This window comes from Frieseomelitta varia, unplaced genomic scaffold (assembly GCF_011392965.1).
Source record: "Frieseomelitta varia isolate USP_RPSP 00005682 unplaced genomic scaffold, Fvar_1.2 scaffold_38, whole genome shotgun sequence".
Classification (NCBI taxonomy): domain Eukaryota; kingdom Metazoa; phylum Arthropoda; class Insecta; order Hymenoptera; family Apidae; genus Frieseomelitta; species Frieseomelitta varia.
Window position 1 is genome coordinate 345,814 of NW_025110123.1, and position 24,892 is coordinate 370,705.

The following is a 24,892-nucleotide window of genomic DNA, read 5'->3' on the forward strand; positions in this document are numbered from 1 at the left end:
GGAATAAATGAAAGTGACTAAAAGTGTGAATAATGTTAATCAGGAATTTTTTTATTAAGCAAGGATAGTAAAGAAAGTGACACTGGTATGGTTAATACGTCTTTTTCTACGTGTCTATTTATTATGAAAATATAATACAAAACATCCTATGTTGTATTACATAGATAACAATGCTCAATTAACGTTTTATTCCCTTTTTTGTCTTGTAACGTTACCATCCAACACTATGAGAAGCATGTCAGGATAGGTAAAGTTCGTGTTCTCTTATTCCGTGTTCTTCGTCTTCGTCGATTCTTTTTTTTTTCTCGTTTTTTTTCTCGTTTTTCCCTTCGTTCTCGTTTTCTTTTTCTTTTTTCATTTTTTTTTTTTTCATCGTTTTACTTCGTTTGGAGGAAAAAGGCCCGATATTACAGAGAGAGAAGATACATATAATAGACGAGAGACGTTACAGAGGCGAAAAATTACAGACTGGAACGGAGAAACGAAAGTATCCTGGTGTTGTAGTATTTTCTTTTTTTTTTTTTTTTGTTCTTTTACATGACTCGTATGTTCGTATTTTTCTTCCTTCTTCTTACAAAAAACGATCGTCCATTCGAACGAGCGGAACAGGAACAAGGGCGGGAGTTTATTTTCCATTTCTTTCGCGTTTTTTTATTATTATTATTTTTTTTAGCATTTTTTCTTCGTTTTTTTTTTCTTTGTTTCATATTTTTTTTTTCTTTTTCTTTTGTTGGTTTCGGTTTGACTCATTCGTCTGGGCTTCGCGGGGTCCAGGAATAAGGGTTCAGGGAAACGGGACTCTCTTCTTGTTTCGCGTGTCGATGCACAAATTGGAGTTTTGTATTAGCGCTAGTTTACAAATAATACAAATGTATGTAAATATTCGTTATTATAATAATAGGTTCCCTCTTAGCGAGAAAGAAGCTTAAAGCTAATTCATCTAGCGTCACTATCGTTTTCACACCATGCTAATACTACATAGGTGGTACCCGTGAAACAGCCCTGCTTCGTAGTTGGTCGGACATGTTATCGACCGCAAGACAGAACGTCAGCGAGTAGCATTAGAAGGGTGGAAATGCAGGAAATTACCAGTTGTCGAAGAAGAAAAAAATATTCACAAATGGACGATCAACGTAGGACCAACGTCCTTTGTTTATCTTTTCTTTTTTCCCTTGTCCTGATATTCTTTACCATTTGTCCACCTTCTGCTCAGAACTCTATATTTTAGAATCGAGTTGAGCAGACGATTTCATTACGAAGTTAGATTACCCCGATGAAAGGAAACTTCAGTGAAAAAAATTGAAAGCAAGTGGACTAGACTAAAATAGGAGATGATGAAATTTCAATTTCTCGAAAGATTTCTTGGAAAGAGAATTCAAGCCGAGGAGAGAAATTAAAAAAAACGAAGACTAGACTCGTAGGGTGAAACGTAGAAAGTGGAATGATTAGAAGAAGATAAGGGATCGGTTGTCAAAGTCCGCGAATGCGAATACGTTGCTCTCCAACGCAATGTATTGTCAATCATTTCGTTCTCGTTTCCGGATGACGATAGGCTCAGCTGTCACAGGCACCGAATGAAATACATTAGCGACTCTACGAATAACTCTATATATCACTACTCGTTTTATTTTTTTATTTTTTTCTTCTTTTTTCCTTTTTGTTATTTCATTATTAGGCGAAGTTCGATCGGCCAGGGTTCCCGCTGTTGCCGCCGGAAACACACCGTAGGAAAGTTACGATCGTGGCGACGATCGTGGCGTCGGTTCGCGTCGCGGAAGGGTGATAAATCGGTTAGGTGCTTCGGGGAGGGAGGGAGGGAGGGTGACCAGAGTAGGGTGTAACTCGCACGGCAATGGGAACCCCGGACGAGCTGGTCGACCTAGGCAATTAGTGTCATCTACGTAAATGCTAAGTACAATTAGCACTACGGTCAGAATAAATTAATGACTATACATAGTGTCCACCAGTGGTGTGTGTGTGCGTGTGCGTGTGTGTCCCGTGTTCTGAGTAATTAATAATCGTGCGTGTGTACGTGTTCTGTCGCGTATACGTGTGTTTATATAAGATGTCTCTGAATCTCGTCTGTGTGTTTCTTCTGTCTGCGTACGTGTGTGAAGTTTCACGAAAACGAAAAGTGTCAAGTGTATATATCAGTGTATATACCTACGGCGTTTTTTTTTTTTTTTTTCCGCGGTTATTAATATCGTTTACCTTTAGTACCTTTAATCTCGTTAATTACCTTTTAACTCTATATTGCTCTTTGTATTGCTTCGGCGGCAGTATAGCCCTACGTAGTCATGCAAGGTATAATTGTATTATTTTTTTTTTTTTTTTTTCCGTTAATAGATATAATATAACTGGTATCTTTCTTCGTCGTCGTTCAATGAGAATCGTAAACCGTCGCGTCGCGACAAATAATTACATGTATATCGACGATAACCGATAATAATCGTAATCGCTAAATGAAAATGACAGCAGTAAGAACGACTTGGTTGTACATGATAGCAATTAACGATGATAAACGAATCGTTGTACATGTCGAGTAACTTGGTTTCACATTGCTTCATTTCCTTTTTCTACCTGGTGTGTCTGTTCTTTTTTTTTTTTTCCACTTCTTCTTGACGCGCAATAACGCGAACAACGCTAATAATCATCGAAGCGAATAAATCATCGTAATAACGCCAGCCTACCAGTATAATTCGATATAATTTCATCGGTAATACCGTGTCAACGTATCTATATAAATATATATAGTTAACTTCACGTTCTGCGTGTGTACGGTTTAATTTCTTACGTAAAAGCTATAAAATATGGATACCTGCGCAATTGTATTTTTTTTTTTTCTTTTGCATTTACTTCTCTACTTCTTTCACTCTTTTCGTTATTATTATTCTCCTTCTTTTTTTTTTCCTCTTTCCTTTCATTGCATTCACTCGCATCCCTCTCGCTCTGCTATTTGACAATTTTTTTTTTCTTCTTCTTCTTTTATACTCTTCTCTCACGCTCGCTCTCGCACTCTTTCATTCTCGATCCTTGACGACGAAAACGTAGTGTCATTCTTTCTCTTTTCTCCCCTTTTCTTTTTTTCTTTTTTGCGCTCTCTACCCACGTCGTCGTACTCGCCGCTATTTTCTTCGAACTAACGTTCGAACGCTATAATATATATATATATATAATATTTTTTTATGTATATAATATATATATTTATATATATATATAATAGATTTATGTATATCAATGTAACCAGTGGTGCGCGTCTTGTCGCGCTGCGTCGTATTACTTCATCTTATAAAAGCCGTCGCTAGTCACCTCGCCTTCTCTCTCTTGTTCTTTTTTTTTTCCCTTCTTTCCGCTAATTATAATAATAACTCTTACTAAATCGTTTATTGGGCTCACTGTCTAGTGTGTCTGTGTTTTTACGTGGCTATGTGGATGGGGTGCGCGCGTGCGAGCGCTCGTGTATAAATGACTCGTTATCTACGCTATTTCTACCATTCTCTTTCACACACGCTCTCTCTCTCTCTCTCTCTTTCTCTCTCATGATCGCTAATTATTCGACTTTATTTTTCTCTCGATAGCTTATTATCATAACGAGTAGCAAATATTTATTTACTACGTTAGTGTACACGTGTGTGTGTGTGTGTGTGTGTGTGTGTGTGTGTGTGCATGTGTATATATGTGTGTACGTGTGTCCGAGTATCGGTGATCCAGACTTGTAATGTCAGTGTGTGATCCTGCGCCGCTAAGTCGTCGTTACAATTAAAATTATTAAGGTTAAAAATTCATCGGCCTATTCATACGTTTTTTTTTTTTTTTTTTTTCTGCGCCGCTATTATTATTTATATTAATCGGTCGCAAAGGTACCTCGTCGAGGATCCGCGACCGCCTACGAAGTTATTGCTTTTGAATACCCCGGCTTCCTTGGGAGCATCCAATTGGAACAATATCCTGTAAATATCAGTCGCACTTTGGAGGAGGCAGGGATTTCTTTTTTCTTTTTCTTTTTCTTTTTTTTTTTTCTAGGCGGTTCATTCGTTTTTTTTTTTTTTCTTTTTGTTATTGTTGTTCTTGTTGTTGTTCTTGTTGAATTGGTGTGTGTTGTTGTTGTTGTTGTTTTTATTTTCCTCGAGGATACTATCACAATGCATACAATATGAATATCTATATGCGTTATAGGTAAGGTTAAGGTTCACCTTATATCACATCCGTCCCTAACGCGCCGTGGTTCGCGTCGTGCGAGCTCACGAGGATCCAGGGCAATTTTTCAACTCGTCAACGCGGAACGTAAATTTCCATGCAATTACACGGGTGTGCAACGTTAACGGCATGTTTAACGATTAGAGTTCGTGGCGTTCGAGTGGCTTCGATCGAATGTCCGAGCTGAAGATTTTTCGATGCGGTGGCAAGGGATGTCGCGCGAGCCCGGGCGACGCTCCACGGCGATTAGCTCATTAATTTAGGTTCGCAATCAATAATAACAACAATAGTAATCATAGGTTCGCAAATTCATTATCGTCATCGTCATAGTCGTTGTTAATAATTGGTACTCGCAAGCGTTTGTAATCTCGGATCGTCGCTCGATATTGCTTCGTCGTATCCTTGCTCACGTCGTTCGTTTTCATCGAATCACGCACGTGCATCATGCTTGTCGCTTCGTTTTTTTTTTTTGTTTTTTTTTCTTTAACCTGTAATTGACACTGTCCGTACTCGTTGAAACGCATAAAATATACCCGCTAACGAATAATTTTTTTACTGATGTATATAGGCACTTTTTTCTTCGTTCTCCTCTTTTTCTCTCCCTTTCTTTCTCTCTCTCTCTCTCTCTTTCTCTCCCTCTCATTCTTTCCTTCTCTCTCGCACTCTCTCCCTCGCTCTCTTTCTCTCGCTCTTACACTATTCCAAAACAACAAACTGCGCTAAATTTATCTATCAACCTTTGTTAGATCCCTTCTATATCGACAAGGAAAGCTCGCTAGCCCCAAAAACAGACGTCCGCGCGGGGACGGTTGTTTCTTAAAGCTAGAAACGTCACGGAATCGAATCAAAACTCACGCGTTATCACCTCGACGATGAATTATCAAACCATCTTCGTTAACAGAATTCGTTATTCCGATTTGACAAAAGGCTGTCGGGACAGTGACAGAAGGTAATAGAAAGCAGATCTAGGAGAGAGTTCCACCTCTACCAAAGCTTCTCGCGTTGCTTCGTGTATTTAGATAGCACGTAGAATCGCACGTGGAAGCGACGGCAACACGTCAGTTGGTAGAGGAGGATAGAGTTGAAAACGTGGAAACGGAAAGTATTATAGAAGTCGAAACAGGAAAAGGTATAGCGACAGACAGGAGAACTTTCGAGCGAGAGTTACTTCTCTGTTACATTTTGCTTCTTCGCATCTGTTTCCGGACGTAGGATCACTTCGCAGGCCATTTGCATTCGAAAGTTGAAAATTTGAAAATTTTTTCAGAGAGTTTGCCGTTAATCTCGACGAAAACCGTGAACCGAGAAAGAGATTTCTTTATATATGCAAAGAAAGGTATATTTATCAACCTTGGTCGTTTCTTTCGTTGTTCGTTTAGTAAATTAAAGCGCTAACGCGAAATCTCTACGTCCGCAAAACCAGCTAGCTGTCGTCACACTCAATGCGCCTACTATGCTCGTTAAAGTTTAATTATTAATTGCGAACGCTTTTGCTGATCTTTGCGACTGATGTTCTCTCTCTTAAAAGTCGCAGACGAAGTGGAAAGTTTACAGTGAACAGTGAGAGTCGTAGAGGAAAGTTTTCTTGTGACACAGAGAAGTGAAAAAAGTGATCATCAGTAGATTCCCCTAGATCGAACGTACAAATCGTTCGTTCATACGTGAATAGAAAATAATCTTTCTCACAGGCTATTTTTCTTTTTCTTTTTTTTTTTTTTTTTTCTAAATAATCGACATCTTTGACGATCACTTTTATCCGATCTTTCTGAAAATGCGCGCGAACAACATCGAAGAGCGACGAAAATGACATTCGACTAACATAGTTGCGTTTGTTAACTACAAAATTTCACGATCTTCCCTTTCTCTCTCTCTCTCTCTCTTTCTCTCTCTCTCTCTCTCTCTCTCTCTCTCTCTTTCGTTTGTACTTAATATCACTGTTATAAACTCGGTTAGCTTGCTACAATGTTTAATTAAACTAACGAGACCTCTTACGAATTTATTGACTCGTTATTGACTCGTTTCTAGTTCTTGAGCAATACTGATCGAATCGGTCGCGCGCATTTCGTTTCGATTGGACGTTTGCCGCCGAGTGCCACGCGTAGAACGAGTTTCACGGGAACCCGAAATCATTTTCCTTTCTTTCTTTTCTTTTTTTTCCTTTTTTTTTTCAAACGATTATTAGGCGGGGTAATGTAGTTTTATTGCTTACGTAAGGATAATCTTGCGACGATGACCCAACAAGATGCTCCAACTCTCGTATGCTCTGTCAGCTATCATTCTACGCGTCGAAAGAAACTCTCAAACTTTTTTCTATAATATGTACGTACGTAGAACGTTAACGATCGTTTTGCATAAATGTACGGTTCTGCAATTAACGCAGCCCAAACTTGAGATTACCCCTTGTTCTTTACATTCTGTCCGAACTTGTTCCATTTAATGTTCACGAGTTTCGAGCATCTGTCGAGTCCCGTAACAAACTTCACTCGCAACGTGTTATCATGTTATCGAATGTGGTCAATCATCTCGTAGCTTCCATTACTTAACGGTGTTCGAATATTTGTACATGCTCATGGACAATTACACACGAAAAATTATTCTACAATATTCGAGTATTGCTTTTGACCTGACTGGAGAGTAACGGTGCGACTAGTTCTACTTCTCAGACATGAGCCGAATCGTTAATTTATCAGCGAAATTAAGTGTTATCACGTTTTCATCTTTGAGCTAGCGTCGAAGCGCCAGCACGCTTGGTGTGTTCGCTGCCGCCTCGACGATCGTCCGTGTGGTCCAGTCGTTTCATCAATTTAAAAAACATGGCGTTTACGTTTCCATATAATAGATATCATTGACACGTTTTTTTTTTTTTTTTTTTTGCTTATCCCCTTATCGAGTATTACACCGAGTATAATTGAACATTTAATACATTATTACTTTTTTTTCTTTTTTTTCTTTGCGCTAATTTCCTTGATCCACGAACATTAAACATCGACGACACAAATATGGTTACACGAGTGAGCCATTTAATCTCGTGCTTGAGCGTTATTGCTGTAAAGTTGCGTGCAACACTTCCTTTCTTCCACACAACACGTTCGGTGTGTATGCGTGTGTGTGAGTCAAGTGCGCGCGCGTGTTAAGTGAAAGATTTGCACGCGATGAAATTGTTCACGAAACTGATGTCCACCATGCAGTTTGTACGAGCAGCTCAACAGTTTCAAATACAAGTTTCCATCGAATTTCTCTTCATTTCGTTATTATTATTACTATTATTTTATTTGTATTTTTACTTTTGGTGTCGAGTTCTTCTACGAACGTGTACGTTCTCTCTCTCTCTCTCTTTCTCTCTCTTTCTAGAAACGAAACGAAAATTTTCAAAACGACAACGAAAAAACGTTCGAAGCGTTCCTCGTGAAGTTTTCCAATAAACTCGATTACCCATCAGGTTCCCTTCTCTCTCAGTAAGGCTCGTCGATCCAGCGTTTTCGTTGCGCTCGAAACTATCCACGATCCTCGATAAATTTGTTTCTCGGCGTTAAAGCGATCGCCAATTACGAAGTTTCTCACCTTTGTGATCACGTATGTGTGTGTTTCAACATCTCGAGAAAATTTCGCCAACGTTCGAGAAATTACGCGAGGAATTTGCCGATTTTGTATGTATATTGTACATCTATATATTATGTGTGTGTGTGTGTGTGTGTTACGTTTGCCCCCGTGTGTGTCATGTGGCTGCAATTAGGTTAGGAATCTACCGGGGATTTAGGTCACCGGATGCAATCAGCAGTTTAAGGATTAATCATACGTGAAATTTCATGTATTCGTTACCCCAGTTTCTGTCGAATGAAGAAAAGAAACAAAAAAAAAAAAAAAAAAAAAAAAAAAAAAAAAAAAAAAAAAGGAAACAGGAAGAAGAAGCTGGCTTTCCGACACTGTGGCAAGTTTAAATTAAACCTTTGAGTGGAACTTTTCTTTTGCGGTTGGTCGTGCGTTAACGATTGTTAATTACGATCGACAACGTTCGTTATTATAGTATCAACCCAGTTGGCCAATATATGTGTACATATTATATCTATAGCGGATATTGGGTAATAACGATACCCACACGCGATTAATATCACCTGCGACTGAAATTACTATTGACGTGTATCGCAATTTACAGGGTCACGGTTCGGTATTTATCATCGTCCCGCCGTTAATCGTGTTTGTAATTATCCTGAATCGAGCCCTCGCGTAATCATCGCGCGGTAATTTCCCTCAAGATCGAATCCCTTCGAATTCGACCGGCTCGTTTTCAGATAGCCGCGGATTTCATTTGAACGATGTCCGACGAAACTGGAGGAACGCACTGCGACTGCATCACGTGCGCGCGTGTTTACGCGAAGCGAGGGAAAAAATGAAAGCTGCCTCTTCATGACCAACGAATCCGGGCAATGTCACGTCACGAGACTGGCTTCTGGCCCGTCGTCGAGAAAAGCAACGATCGTCACGCGATCACGAACGAACTTAAGGTGATAAAAATGAAAATTGTCCAAGACTAGATCTTTCACGCCGATATTTATCGAATATTGGCCCAACTGGGAACCCAGTTCTCGCCAGTATAACATTACTTACTTTTATAGTGTACCGCGTGTCTTCTCGCGAGACACTCTTATATATACTATACGCGTTTAAAAGTTTCTTTTCTCTCTCTCTCTCTCTCTCTCTCTCTCTCTCTCTCTCTCTCTCTCTCTCTCTCTCTCTCTCTCTCTCTTCTCACCTTTGATACCGCTACTATTTTTTTTTCTTTTTCTTTTTTTTCTGTTTTCTTTGTTTAACCCTACGAACTCTTTTACAATCGTTTACACATCGTCTCTACGCGTCGGTTCATATTTACACTATAGGACGCGGAGAAAAAGGGGAACCAAAGGGGGAAACGGATGCGACCGAACGAAAGGATCGATATCGAAGGCTGGTGATTGGCGTTGGTTCAATCCGTAGCAGACGATAATTAAGCGAGTTTCGTTAATCCGCTAAATGCGTATATGCAATATATACCGTGGATGTGTGTACAGTGTGTATATTAATATAACTGCGTTTATGCATCATGAGTGTGCGTGAGCGATCGGATTTTGTTCATTACGCGACTGTCCTCTTTCGTCCGTGTTCCTCGATTCGAATCAACCGCGGATATTTATGCAATTTCACGTTCTTTCTCCTAAGCATAACCGAAGAAATGTAACCTGAATAAAAATCTATTTTGTTGCCTTTTGGATAGTTTACTGTGACACTTGCGTCTCTGCATAGATATCTTTGTACGTTCAACTCTACTCGTAAATGCATAAACATCCGCAATCTCTCTCTCTCTCTCTCTCTCTCTTCGTTGCGAAAATATAAAATAGAATTATCTTTTTCTTTCTTATCTTTGTCCCTTTGTCGTAGTTCGCTTCAACTATTCCGGGCTCTCCGTCTTCTGCATGTTTTCGACTTTTTTTTCTTTGTAAGAGAAATAAAGATGCCGTTGCACGATCGCGCTTCGATATTCAAATTCGCGTGAACCATATACGTCAGTTTATATAGTCCATCGACGGTTTTGCCGGTCACCCCGAATTTAGGAGGAACTATAACAATATTTGACGAAACGATCTTTTTTGTTGTTGTTGGTCACCTCGGTCACAGTGCTGTCAAACTTTGCGTTGTTGCAACGTTATCGAAGATGCACGCACGTTGACGTTTTTTTTTTTTTTTTTATAAATCGGCGAAAGTGAAGTTAAAGTGAAAGTAACAGTCGACGTTTAGATAGAAAAGTGCTGTTCTTGCCTGTATAATCCGTATTATCGAACGTTTTTCGCGTGTTTACGTTATCGTACTTACGTACATTTAAAATGAAACCAAACAACTTTATTCCTTTTAGTATTTCTGTGCCGCTGGTATTTGTTATTTTTCAGTATTTTTCTACCGTGTTCATGAATCCATTTTCTTTGCATTCATATCTTCGTTCTTTTAATTTTCAATTCCAGAGGGAACGAACTTCTGCCCGACCAATTTCCAGAAAGGAATTACGTCCGTCCTCTATATAATTTTATTCGTAACAGTGATAATTCCAGAATTCGTTACATAACTACAATTCCTCTTCTATTTGCATTTGTATATTAGGTATATACGTCTGTACTCAAATCTTCATTAAATTTTTAATTCCAGAAGAACAGATTATGTCTATTTTCTATACTCACACGTCAATACGTGTTTAAACAACAAATTCAATTGACTCTAACACTAGAACAACCGAATATGAAATAAAATGACTAATTTATAATGTTGTTAGAAGTTTTATAGATATAAAACAATTAGAAATTTTAATGATTTTTCGCAAAATATGCAAATAAAAATTTGTGTATCCTTTCGCGTTACAAAGTACCTGTTCCTTTTATTTTATTTTAATGTTTTTGGTGAAAATTTTATAGATTTCAATGATCTTTCACAAAATGTGCAAATAAAAGCATTGTATATCTTATTGTATTACAAGTTTTCTATTTTCTTTTATTTTAATATCCCTAGTAGAAATTTTGGAGATTTCAATGATTTTTCACAAAATATACAAATAAAATCATGTATATCTTATTATACATATTATAAAGGTTGTTTTTTTTTTATAACGTTTTTGATGGAAATTTTAGAGATTTTAATGATCTTTCACAAAATATGTAAATAAAAGCTTCTATATCTTATTGTATTACAAAATTTCTGTTTTCTTTTATTTTAATATCTTTGGTAGAAATTTTTAAGATTTCAATGATCTTTCACAAAATATGCAAATAAAACCATGTGTATCCTATTATACATATTACAAAGGTTGTTTGTTTCTTTTATTTTAATGTCTCTGGTAGAAATTTTGGAGATTTCAATGATCTTTCACAAAATATGCAAATAAAACCACGTGTATCCTATTATACATATTACAAAGGTTGTTTGTTTCTTTTATTTTAATGTCTCTGGTAGAAATTTTAGACATTTCAATGATCTTTCACAGAGTATGCAAATAAAATCTTGTGCATTTTATTGTGTTACAAAGTTTGTCTGTTCCTTTCATTTTAACGTCTCTGGTAGAAAATTTTGTTATGCTTTGGTCGTCGGTAGTTCTCTTCATTCGGCGCGTGCATCTCCGATAATAATGGCGAGGGAAAAGGCAAACGTAAACCCAAGCGCGAACGAGACACCGGCTCATGTAAAATTCGCTAAGAATCGGATGAGAATCGATCGTGAGGAATATGCTTCCGGTGGCTACTTCGGTGTGTGTACATGTACGTACTTAACTCTAGAACTAGATCCTGAACACATCGTTCTCTAAGTGATCGTGCTATTAAGCGCATCTTATTATCATCGACGGAGTCTAAGGTACTCGGCCTCCTCGAACCTGCTGCAAAACGAGGCTGCGTTCTCGATTTTCCCGTATATAATGTGGAATATATATATATACACATATATATATATATATATATATATATATATATATCTGTCGAGACGTATGTATAATAAATAGAGGAGGGTGGTGGTGTCATTCTTACATGCGTAGCCTAAGAGTATCAGTGAGTCTCGTCTTACGCGAGAATTCACGTTTGGCGAAAGCTACGCGAGTTCATTCCTAAATAAATTATCGTTTGTCGCTCTCGTGTCGGGAATATATAAAATATATTATGTGTGATAATATATCGTATATATGATAACTGTGTACGCTAATGCTTACCGGCTATCTCTACGCTGCGTGTATATTATATATTATTAAATCGATTCGAAGGACGCGCGTATATATATTCGTATCGTTCGTCCGAAGGTTCAAGCGTTCGACTCGTGTCGTTCTCTAATCGTACGGATATATCGTATATGTATAAAGTTGCTAAGTTCGCTGAACGAGCCGCGGAACGCGGCCTCGAAACCAGGAACAATCTTTGGCTCGTTTGATAACGAGTGTCCGATTCGTTTTCGAACAGGGCTGTCGCGTAAAAATGGTCTTGCCGGAGGTGGTCGTTGCGATGTTGCGTTTCTCGCTGTTTAGCTACGCGTTTTATTCACATTAGTCTGATCTACGTCTACGCTGTTTCTTTTTTTTTTTTTTTCTTTCTTTTTTTTCTTTTTGCCGAAACGACAAACAAAACATTCGCGGAGCTATGGGAAATTGTTCTGCTTGATCGCAGAGTAGAGTGCGAGCGTTCGTCTCGTCTCCCTCTTCATCTAATTTCCTCCTCTCCCTCTTCGTTTCTCTCTCTTTTTTCTTTGTTTATTTTATGTTTGTCTTTCTTCGCTTACACTAAGGCAACTAACGAATAGTTAAAAAATTGTCAAGGCTCTCGTTGGAAGGATTACAAAACGCGACGCGTCCCGTCCGAATCGTTATTCCCCGTCTCGATTCTATCGACAAACGCGCCACCCTATATAACACGAACGACACTGTCTCGAAACGAGAGTCTCGTTCTTAAAAACGCAGAAATTGGTGTTAGCTTTTGGCATTGAAAGTCATCCTCTCTTTCTCTCTCTCTCTCTCTCTCTCTCTCTCTCTCTCTCTCTCTCTCTCTCTTTCTTACATAAAACCATAAACTATACGAGTAAAACGAGCGACGAGATAACGAATGTGTTCCCACCAGTGTGTGTTCGTGTTTCTTGCTCGCCCGTCAGTCTGACGAGACAAGAACTTCGCTAAACGTTGCTTCTGTGTTCCGCCTGCTCTCATCGACACTGTTCGTTCGACTGTTAAATCACTGCAGCGAAGATCGAGACGTAGCCTTAGCAATCAGAGGAGAGGATTGTTGCGAAAGTTTGTCCCAAGTTTTGGAGACGAAGTTTTGGAGAGTTGCTAGCGACAGAGCGGAGTGTCTTTGATCGTGGCGAGAGTTTTCATTTCATGAACGCCTTGTAATACCTTTTATTATTATTACCGATGTCTTTCAAAACCTCCCCATGGACAGTACGAAAGAGTTCACGCGGTAAAGTTCGTCGAGTCGTCCTCGAATTCTCCGTGATATTTCCAATTGAAATTGAACCGAGTAGAAGTATTTTTCGGGGCACCCCGTTGATTCATAACCCGGCCCTTCTCTTCGGTTTGGCAATCGAAATCCAATTAATTCGACCGCGTTGGGCAAACAGCGATTCCGAAAATCGAGAACAATCCGTATCCAAAGCGGACTCTTGGCGATCGAGTGGATCGCTAGGTGAGCAAATTGAATTTAATTGCCGGATTCGCGCGATCGTGAAAGACTTTTTTATGCTTTGTACAATGATGTATTTAACTGTTGCGCAACTATAGTTGCACGACAACTGACGCGATAGCTGATGTCTTAACCACTTGCGCTGGCAACTGATTGCGGACCATAACGAGTGACCAAAACCGTATGGAATAATTCGTCGCTTTCTGTTTGAACTCGTCGGTATGATCACTGGATAAAAATTATTCAGAATAAATTTATTATTATGGGTTATACTTAAGTATACTATATATGGATGTTATTAATAATATTGAATATATTATTATTAATATTATTAATAATATTAAATATATTAATATTAATATTATTAATGATATTAAATATACTATATTAATATTACACTTATATTAATTTATTTATTATGGATTATACTTAAATATACATAGAACTGAGAAAATATTGCAATTTTGGGACAAAAAATTCTCGACATGCGTAACACGTCGTTCCAGCGCAAGAGGTTAACCACTTGCGCTGGCAACTGATTGCGGACCATAACGAGTGACCGAACCGTATACAATACAATTCGTCGCTTTCTTTTCGAACTTGTCGGTACGATCACTGAGTAGAAATTATTGAGAATAAATTTATTATTTGTTTTGCCTTAAAACTGAGGAAATATTGCAATTTTGGGACAAAGGATTCTCGACGTGCGTTACGTTCCAGCGCAAGAAGTTAGAAACAACCAATGGGTTTCGTTTTGCATTCGTTTAGGGATGTGTGTTTATTTCGATTTACGATTTAAAGAAGACGAAGGAGATGGACGACACGACGATTGCTCAGAGATGAGCTTCCCCGATTGAAGGGGCAATGGCTGGTTGAAGATTCTGGATTGATCACCGATCAACAAAGTCAACACTCGAGGGAGACAGGAAATAGACACGGCGAAGATCTCTAGCCGGTAGATAGAAATTCACGAAAGCGCACAGACACTCGAGACACGAGCGGAAAGAATAGCACGGACAGTCGAGGAGAAAGCTGGAAGCAGCGACAATTTTTGAAAGGCTCCCGATCGTTTCGTTTCCCGTTTCATTTCGATTCTGATCTGTAAAGAACGATCAGAGACACTGATTTGGCGGATAGTGTCGTTTGTGTTGCAGCGCTGTTCGCGCAAATTTTTTTTTTTTTTCTATTTCAAAATCCACCACGAGAATTTTCATTTTCAATCAAGTTTCAATCAGACGAGACACTCTGATATACACGTTTCCAAGTGTCTACGTACGTCGCTGTTCCAGCGAATAGAATTGCACGGTGTTCCGATCGAGCAGCGCTAAACGTAAATAGTGCGAAAAGCGAGAAGCGATTGATACATAGTTAAAGCGAAGAATGTTCGCTCTAATCGGAGGAAGATTAGACTAATTAGAATTACGCGATAGATTTATCTAATTACAGTAGTTTCGTGTTCGTGCGTACGTGTAAATGTCCTCTCCTTAAACGTAGCTTAGGAAATCTTTACTTTTGTATACGTATGTATATATATATGTATGCGTTATATATTTTACGCAATGTATAGATAATATATAGATACGTATATGTATGTACAGAATATATTGTTTGAGAGATACGCGCTTTCTTTTTCATTTGACTGGCCAAGACGAGTAAGATCTTGTTGGAAAGGGGGAAGAAAGATTGATTGGAAAGTTGCTACTTTTTGCCAGAAACGATGTTGTCGTTTCTGGGAAAAAAAAAAAAAAAAGAAGAATCTCTACCTTGCTGAAAACTCGTCGAATCAATTCTTCTTTTTAATCGTTGAATCGCGTTTCTCTTTTTTTTTTTTNTTTTTAATAATTGAATATCGATGCGCGACACGGAACACGCGACGTGCAACAATGTCTGTCATCCTTCGTTCCCGCGAGAAAAGAAATACTGTTACGCAAGCTGTGAACTAATCCGTTGAAGCGCGTTTCATTCGATTATCAGGCTCCACTTCCGGTTTCATCGGCCGTGCCTAAAAAACACGTCGAAGCGAAATATTCTTCTTCTTCTTTTTCTTCTTCTTCGAGAAATCGTGAAAATCTTTGCCAAAGAAATTCTTCTTTCCGCGTGTTTATCGATTTCTCGAGAATTAACAAGTAATTTGAGAAACAAGTTTCCTTCGAGAAATTGTTCTTTCCGCGCCTGTTTGAAGAAAATACGGTTTATTGCTGTTCAACGCGGCGATTGACGCGTTCTCGTCGAGAAAAAGAAAAAAAAAAAAAAAAAAGAAAAAAGAAGGAAAAACAGTCCTCTCGGCTAGAAGAGACAGATTAACGATTATTTCTCGCGACGTGGCAATAACGCCAGGAGGCAGAACAGAGCGGGGAGGGGAAGGTGGAAAACAGAGGCCGAATTTTCCACGGGCAAGGCGGAAAAGAACTCTTAATTAGTTCGAGAATCGCTTTCGCCCGTTAATAACGCCGTGAAGTTACGACAAACGTGAAATGGTCTCGCTGGCTGGTCAATTAAAATAGTTTAATTGTCCGTGAGACTTTCGTAACGAACCGGCGCAATTCCCCGGTAACGAACTCCCGGGGGGGCTCTCCGAATATTTGCATCCACCGCCCAATTTTTTTTTTTTTTTTTCTGCTCTCTCCCCAGCCCTATCGTCGACCAATCTAATTGGAGATCGGCCGACTTTGGTTTGCTTTAATCGCTCGAATCCAGCGAAAAAGGGAAAGGAAAGGAAGAAAGAAGAAATTGCGAACAGTGGACAGGGGAAAAAGTATACATCTGTCTCCAGGTGTTTCGTGTTTCTCAATCCTCGTGGTTGTTGAATTTCCTTTTTCTTTTTTTTTTTTTCTTTTTCTTTCTCTCTTCAAAGAAAACCGCGGAAATAAATATCGTCACCCTACACCGATCTCGTACAATTATCAAAAATATGAAAATAATTCAAGCTTACCGCTAGAAACGTCGTACACTTGTCGCGCTTGTTTCGAAAAAATATCTTTCTCCCCGACGTCGTAACGCACACAGAGAGAGGATATACAAAAATACATTGCTCTCGAAAACAGCCTTCTGGCCCGGAGCCTTTTCGATCGTGGCCGCGAAATAAAAGCTTCCAGATTATTAGGCCACGAGCGCGTCGTTAGTTCTCCCAGCGTCTGGCTCGAGCCGGAACCTCGCGATTTCCGCGCGTTTGCGCGCGATCGCCACGCTCCAGAAGTCTAATTATCGTCGTGCAATCATCGCCGCGTGCACGCGAGTCGCGGCACGTGGATTAGAAGCAGCCATACGTGTTCCGAGGACGCGCAATTCTTGCCACGCCACGAACCGTCCGTTTTCGACCCGCGGCGATCGCGGGAAAGTAGAGAGACAAATAAAGATGGAGAAATTGCGCGCGTGCTTGTTTTCTTTTGGCGTTTATTCCCTTTCCTTTTTTTTTTTTCTTTTTTTCTTTCTTCTCTTATCGCGCGATGCGTTTGTAACGATCATCGATCGCCGTGTCGGCAACAATAAGATTACAAATCGCGATGAGTGACGGAACAGAGAACGGTTACGCGTAACAGTATTATCACCAGTGACAATATGACCGTGATCGGCTATACGTATTAACAATAACAGCAACGCAATAATAAAGGGCGAACCGATATATAAGGATAAATAAAAATACACGGTGTTAATAATAATAATAATAATAGTAATAATAATAAATATAATAGATAGCGATGACAATAATAAATACGATAAAGCTGCAAGCATTAATAATAATAATAATAATAATAATAATAATAATAATACTGTTAACAATTCGCAGAAAAATAAATATTACACGTAATCAAGAACAATGAAATTAGTAGCTAAAAACCGAGAGACGATTGCTGCTGGTGATCAAAGATTCCCCAAGGTCGAAAGCAAAGTGGAGGAACCGGAAATGAGCTTGATCGACGATCGTACGAGATCGCTCCCCTTTCGTCCTGAGTTGTTTCTCCGTTTCATTTTATTTTCTCTATTTTTTTCCCTTCCTTTTTCACTATTTCTCCTCGCGCACAAACCGTTTCATCCGTTCCTTTTTCGATCGACCGAATCAACAAACACGCGTCAAACGGTGCACTTGGTTAATTCTTCACGTTTCTTCTTCTTCTTTTTTTTTTTTTTTGCTTTTTTCTTTTTTTTTCTTTGTTAAATTGTCTCTGCTCTCTACCCGTTCCTAATTTCATTTTACATCGTTTCTCGTTAATCAACTCGTTAATTCATTAGTATTGCTTAGGATTTTATTGCTCTATGTATCGGTGCACGCGGTGCACAGCATTCTGGAGAAAACTCCGGAGACAAACGTCACCGTGCGCGAACGTGGCGAGGGCGGGGGGCTAGAAAAGAAGCGTTCGGGGTCGATCGATCTTTCGTCGATCTTTCGGCCAAGTTGGATCCCGGCCAAGATAACGAAAGATCACTGTCGTTTGCTTCTAAAAAGGTCCCTAGGGTCTAACTAGGGGAGTCCAACGGCCAGCGTACGAGCGCTACGCGAAAACACAAAGTATAGTACGTAAGACGCGTGTATAATGTGTATTTCTGTTCTCTCATTTTTTTTCTCTCTCTTTCTCTCGCGATTAATCTTCTTCTCTTTTTTTTTCACTTTTGCCTAGTTTTTTTTTTCTTTTTTTTTTTTACTGTTTTGGCGGTGAGGTCGGCTACTCTGTACATGCAACGCGGTAATTATTTGTCGGCAATAATTATTACAAAAGGACTCGTTGGACCGTCGCGCCAGCTCTTCCCGAAACTGGCACTGATCCACGCTCTTCTTTGTTCTCTCGCGATCGTGTTTCGCCTGTATTTCCTCTTTTTCTGTTTTGTTTTCTTCTCTGTACTTTTCCTCTTCCCTTTTTACTTTCTTTGTTCAGATTCTTTCTTTCTTTCTTTCTTTTTTTTTTTCTTTTTTTTTGTAATTCTCCCGGGAATAATTCGGCGCGCATGTAAATCGTTGCATTCGCAGGGCGGGCGAAAGTTGGTCGAATGAAGCGGGGATCGGATTTTTTTCTTTTTCCAGCCGGATTTCGCCGTCGCTCCCCCTTCGTTGTCACGAAATACTCGTACTCGTACTACTTTTTTCTCCACTTACGAATCGCAGTGTAGCTCCAGGAGAGAGCTTCAAAAGTTTTTCAAAAGTTTTCACGACGAAACACTTCCGACGATCACGAATTTCGATGTTGCGTTGCTCGTAGAATCGAAATTTTTTATACATCCTACTAACTCTACTCGTTTACTCTTTTCTCTCTCTTCTTTTTCGGAGCAAAGGTCGTTGTTCGTTATATAAAATATGCTTAAAAGGAATTTTCTTTTTTTAACAACTACGTTGGTGTTCCGCTCGTTGCACGAAGCTTACTTAATTATATAGGGGGTTATCGTTGAGAAAAATATCAGAAGCTAATCAAGCCGTACGAAGCGCGTGCCTCGTCGTCGAAAGGCAAACCGCGAAGCCACTGATTGCTCGATCGCTCCCATCGATCGAACCGATAAATAGTCCGATCCAGCTCCTTCTTAATCGAGATCTTAAGACGCGGGAGCGACGCTTGTTCGTTGAAGGTGAACGGTTCGTTAGAAAATATTGCTTTGAAGGACGGGGGGGAACGGCGATGAATTTTCCTTCGCGAGGAATCCGGCCAGCGGTGGCGCCAATTTCGAAACGTGGATCGCGAGACACGGAAGAGCGTGGTTTAGGTTGGGTTCAGACGATCGAAGAATTGTCTGCCGAAGTTTCCCATCACGTTCAACTTCGATGCTCGCCTCTAATATGTATAATTATATAATTCGTTGTGTCGAAACATTGCTTTTTGACCGTACGCGTCGTCATTATTACGTTTTCTTTTTTTTTTTTTTTCCTTACTCGTTATATTGCTTCTATAAAATATGTGTATAACAATGTTACGCATCTATTACTCGAATCTGCACTAAATATTACTTGCAACGCGCTTCGTGTGTCGTGTGTCTGTTGAGTGTGTGCAGGTGCGTGTGTGTGTGTGTATTTGTGTGTGTGTGTTTGTGTGTAGGCGTTTGGAATTTTATTTGATGTCGCGCGAGGAGCTTGCGTATAGCCGGTCGTGTAACGCCGTCGTGAAAATCATGGAAACACGGTTGGAAATATCGCAAATACGACGACCTCGGGGCAACTCGATCGATGCCCACGTGTCGTTAACACGTTCTATGCCACGAGCCACTCTCTCTCTCTCTCTCTTTTTTTTTCTTTGTTCCTTTTTTCTTCCACCCTTTTGCACGGCGAACAATGGCGTTCTTCTGCGACTAGGTGAAAATAACGACGTGACAATTGACAGAATTAAATATTTGAAAAGGCAGGAGTTCATCCTCGAAATGGCGAACTGTCATTCACGAGCGATTGAAATTCTGCGTGGCAACTGGAACGTGCTGAGGAAAATTGAAACGACCGACAGGGGACGAAACTTCCGGGATCTACTTTAGTTGGATTTAGTTTTACCTTAACAGAATGTTCGTCTTTCCAAATATTTATATTTTTTCGTTTGCTAATTTGTATTTTTGAAAAATGCATTTCCTCTATCGATGAGAGAACGTATCCGTTACGATTTATAACACTCAAATATCTCCTCATCCGTCGTTCAATTCCAGAAAAAAAAAAAACAAAACGCCCGTCAAGTGGTAAAACCTTTCTTCCTTTCCGGGAAAAATAAAACTGGTTACACGATCGAGTTATACACAATCTTCTCGCACGTCGTCCAAAGAACCGTGCAGGCCCGCACCGGCGCCCTCCATACTACGTACTATCGATCACTCGTGGATCGACCTGTGGTCTGGTGTAATCGTGGTATCTAACCGTGAAAAGGAGCCATCGGGAAAAGGAACATGGGCGAGGGTCGATCGCCTCGAGGCTCGATTCGGTGCTCTGCGGAAGAAACAGAGTGGTCCGGTCGTCACGACTGTGCGTTCCAACGAGCGACGAATCGATCCCTGGAACGCGATTCGATTCCCCGCGTGTGTATCACCACGATTGCGGTGATTCGGAGGACGAACGTCGATGCACGGTTTCGCGGGGGGAGGGGGAGAAAATGGTTTTTTAGGGAGAATCTCGGAAACCGGCCGGAAATCTCGTTGGCTCGTGGTTAAGTCGAGCGTTTTCTTTTCGATTAAAAAGAATTCGTTGCTGCGTCGAATTATTAATCGCCTCTTAATACCTTCGTTTTAACGATCGTTCATTGTTATCGTCGTTATTATCGTTATTATCGTGTGTGTGTATATATATATATATATATATATACATATATATGGTGCGTGTCCCCTTTGATCTGTTTGTATGTGTGTGTACGTGTGTAGATTTCTGCTTGAATCCTCGAAGAGTTTTTTTCTTTTTTTTCTTTTTTTTCTTTTTCCTTTTACTCGTTATCTCATTTTAGGCAGCTAAGTATCAATAAATAGTGTGTCTCCGTAACGAGCTCGCGACTAGAACCGTACGCGCTAGTAAATATACTATATATATAATAATAATATAATATAATATAATATATAATATAATAATATAATATCATAATGTATTAGGTATAATCGACTAGAGTGACTAGACTGCAGTGTGGACGTCACCGTTCGACGTGTTCTTTGTTCTCGTTTCCTTCGTCTCGCTTCTCTTCTTTCCCTATTTTTCTCTCTTTCTTTCTTTTTTTTTTTTTTTTCTTTTTCATCGTTTATATCCGTCGTCGTTTCATCTATCCTTCTCCTTCTTCTTTTCCTTTTTCTCTCATGCTCGTTTTTAAGACTTAACATTATTGGACGTTTTTATTAATGTTAGACATTATTTAAGAAACCGACACACTCCTATCAACCCCCTCCCCCACCCATCTCTCATTCTCTCTCTCTTTCTCTCTCTCTCTTTCTCTCTCTCTCTCTCCACTCTCTACCCATCTACCGTTCGGTTAACTTCTCTCTATTTATCCTCCATTCACTCTACTGGCACTTTTCTACTTAAAATCTACGGGCAAACCTTTATTCTTTCTCCCACTCTCCCACACTCCTCCTCTTCATCCCACCGTCAATCTCTTCTCCGTCAATCGATCTTACTTCCTCCGGTCGTCCCGGTTAGCCGGGCGTCGCTGGGAACGACCGCTAGCTCTCCCTGGCAGCGGTCTCTAGGGCGTCGAGACGCCTGGTCGTGGTCTTCCTGTCGTCGAAGCGCTGCTACAAACCACGATTGTTGCTCTGCTGGTGTTGCGTCGTCGCGTTGCTACCGTTGCCGGCAGCTTGCTGCGACGACGACGACGACGACGACGACGACGGCGGCGGCGGTGGCGGCGGCGGCGGCGGTGGCATCTCGTCGTCGCGTAGACAGGCGGACTCCAGATGTTTGTTGAGATAGGACTTGAGGGCGAAGGTCTTGTGGCATCTCGAGCACTCGTAGTTCTTGTCCGCGGAGTGGGTCTGCATGTGGGCGCGGAGATTCGACCGATCGGCGAACGCTTTGCCGCAGTGCGCGCAACCGTACGGCTTCTCGCCCGTGTGACTTCTCAGGTGGCCTTGCAGCAGCCACGGCCTGGAGAACATCTTGCCGCAGACGCCGCAGCTGTGGGCCAGCTTGTGGGTGAGCACGTGCATCGCCAAGGCCGGCATGCTCACGTACGCCTTGCCACAGTGAATGCACTTCTTCGCGGACTGTGAGTCGAGGCTACGGTGCGTCTGCTTGTGCCGGGACAGGTTCGACGACGTGGCGTACTGTTTGCCGCACTCCGTGCACGTGAACTTGGGCCTATCCGGCTGTGTGGCCTCCTTGTCGGGCACCGCCGCCCCATTCGTGTTTGCGTTTCGACGTTTCGACCGGCCGTCCGACACGAAGAACGCCTCGTACGTGTAGGCCACCGTCTTGCTGCTGCTGCTGCTGCTGCTGCCGCTGTCGAGCACGGAGAACACCGGTGATTTATAATAAATTCGATATCTCGCGTCTCGAGAGATTAGGTTAGGTTCTCGAGGTTTGGTGCTTGAGATTTATTATTACGAGCAACGTGTAACACCCATGCGACAGATTCGTGAATCAGATACACGCAACACCGAGAGTGAAACATACACCGACAAACACAGTCATTTATACGACATTATCCTCAACACGAAAGCATATTGCGACATCGACTTGCACAGTCACTCGTCCATGTATATATTGCTTTCACCCGAACGATTCAAGTATTACGATCAACATGTACACGTATGATCCCAAATGGGAGAAAAACTATCCATCTACCACAAAATCGGTAACGAAACACAGATATACTGTGCAAAGAGGAGAAGCCTCGAGCCTTCTCACCTCTGTACAGTATTTCTTTACATATATATATATATATATATAAAAGAAAAAAACCAATTCCACCCACTGGCGGCCATAAAAAGTTTTTTTCCACCCTGGATACTCACCCATCTCTCCCGGCGGAGCAGTTGCTGGCGTTTGCCTCCGCGGTGGCCGGCGACTGGGGCTGCGGGGTTTGCTCCTGTTGTCGCAGCTGGTTGGTTTGCGAGCTAGGCACCGGTACCAACACCGAGACAGGGATAGGCTGCGCGTTCGGCGCCGGCTGCAACTGTGTCGGCTGCAGCTGGCCGGTGGCCGTTGCAGGCGGCGGCGGTGGCGGCGGAGGCGGAGGAGGCGGCGGCTGCGGCGGCGGCGATAAAGTGTGAATGAAGACCGAGTGCGTGGGCGCAGCCGGGGACGCGCTCAGATCGAGGATCGCCTGCGCGGCCGACAGATCCTCCTCGGCCGACGTGCGGATCTCCGACGTCGGCTGGAGGCTGTACGGCCTGTAGATGTCCTTCTTCTTCGGGGGCAACGACAACGCCGTTCCAGTGCTGGTGAAACACATGGACAGGCTTTTCCTCGGCGGGAGGCTCAGCGAGGTGGACGACGACGACGGAGTTGTCGGAGTTGGGGCTGCTGGGTGTGGTTGGTGCAGGCCGGACCCGGTCACCACCGCGGCCAGCTCTTGAGGCGCGGCTGGTGGAGGCGGCGGTGATGGTACCACCGGTCGGGCCAGCTCCGCCGCTGAGCGCAGCGTCGCGTACTTGGGTGGTTCCTCGTGGTTGATCCACGACTCGTGCGTGTAACCTGCGGACACATTGGCGGTTCATTCAGTTAATAGGGCACTAGCAGGACGTAATGGCTAGTTGTAATGGCTATCGTGTCAGAGATCGGCTCGATCGGCTCCCGTAACTATTAATTTTCACGAAAGATACGTTCCGAGACTCCAACCAGCCAAGTTTTGAAATTTATTATTCTAGAAACTTGAACACGAGATGAGAACAAACAACGTTGGCCACTTGGTGCAGTGCAAGTCGTTTATTAAATTCTCGAGTGGTTATGCAACGTTGATGGTAACAGATCCGAATAATCGTTCCTGCCTCGGACACAACTTGTTCGATGATTCGACGATTTATTTCATCGATCGATTTCTTTTTTAATCTGCTTTCTCGAATGCCCGGGTAAGATGATTGTTTACATTTTCGCAATTTAGGGGCCGGTGCCGGATTATTGCGATGCAAATTATCGATACGGGATTATCGATTGAAATTATCAGTTTCGGCGTGTTGGTGCAGGTAACGAATTGGCTTAGTCACTGTCGGGGCTAAAATTAACACGGAATATTAAGTAATGAGGGATACACGGTCAATCAAACTTAATGGGAGGGAGGGGGGAGGGGAATTCGAAGCTGATTAGGGGCTGCTAATGAATAATGCAAATTGAAGGTTTCGCGTCTCGAAATGCGATCGAAACTCGTATCCGCTGGGGGTTCAACGAACTCCTTTCACCCTACCCGATTGTCCGACGAATAAAATCACTCGGTCGCTTAAGTCCGTTCGATAACATCTTTACATTGCGGAGAAAAAAATCATTGTCAAAAGGAGGAACGTCTATCTACGAAGGAACGACGAAAGTCGATTTTAAATCGAAGGGACTTGGATAAAGAATCAAATCTATTTCTGATACCTTACAATTCAAGGTTAAATAATGTTTCGATAAACACAATTTAGGTATCGGTTCATTGTCTCTTTCTACGCCGAAAAAGGGAAAGAACAATATTCGTTAAATTCTATATATACATTCGTTGCAACTGATACGATCAATGAAAATAATATTTCTGGGGATGATGGTGTTATAATGAAATATCCGTATTATCTGACTGGTCTGGCTCCAACTTGTTTCAGTCCATAATAAAACCACACATCGCGCGGTGCGGTTTCGTGCATTACGGATTCATAATTCCGCCATTTACAATTTACACGACTTCATAATTGTTTCATCATTTCCGAAACTCATCGTCCGCGTCCTTACACCGAGTGAAATCCCACGAAACAAAATTTCCCTTCTCGCAACCTGCGATCTCTTTAATTTCGCGGGACAACGCGAGAGAGGAATCTTTTTTTCAATTAACGTAAAAAAAAAAAAAGAAAAAAGAAACCAGCTTGCGATATTCTCGGCGCAACGGAAATTCCGTCCAGAGCGCGGTTGAAATTTCTTTTTATTCTTTTCCTTCTTTTTTTTTTTTTTTTTTTTTTTTTTAAAT

The 24,892-nt window shown here is 41.2% G+C and overlaps 1 protein-coding gene across 5 annotated transcripts in view; it reads right to left on the minus strand.

The window, feature by feature from the left end:
• Positions 1-700: 700 nt before the first annotated feature.
• The window catches only part of LOC122531194 (protein escargot), a 33,971-nt gene continuing 9,779 nt past the window's right edge, over positions 701-24,892 (minus strand). Inside the window, exons 2-4 of one of the 5 annotated variants that reach the window (XR_006307217.1) lie at positions 22,755-23,436; positions 19,553-22,230; positions 701-2,898 (exon numbers count right to left, since the gene is read on the minus strand). Coding sequence is in view for 4 of the 5 variants with exons in the window: in XM_043658921.1 (XP_043514856.1) it covers positions 21,534-22,230; positions 22,755-23,436 (1,379 nt within the window). In the remaining variant the exon portion in view is untranslated. Of the gene's footprint in view, positions 2,899-16,800; positions 22,240-22,754; positions 23,437-24,892 lie in introns of those variants that run through there. The other 4 variants (XM_043658925.1, XM_043658924.1, XM_043658922.1 and 1 more) reach the window with 4 other exon arrangements.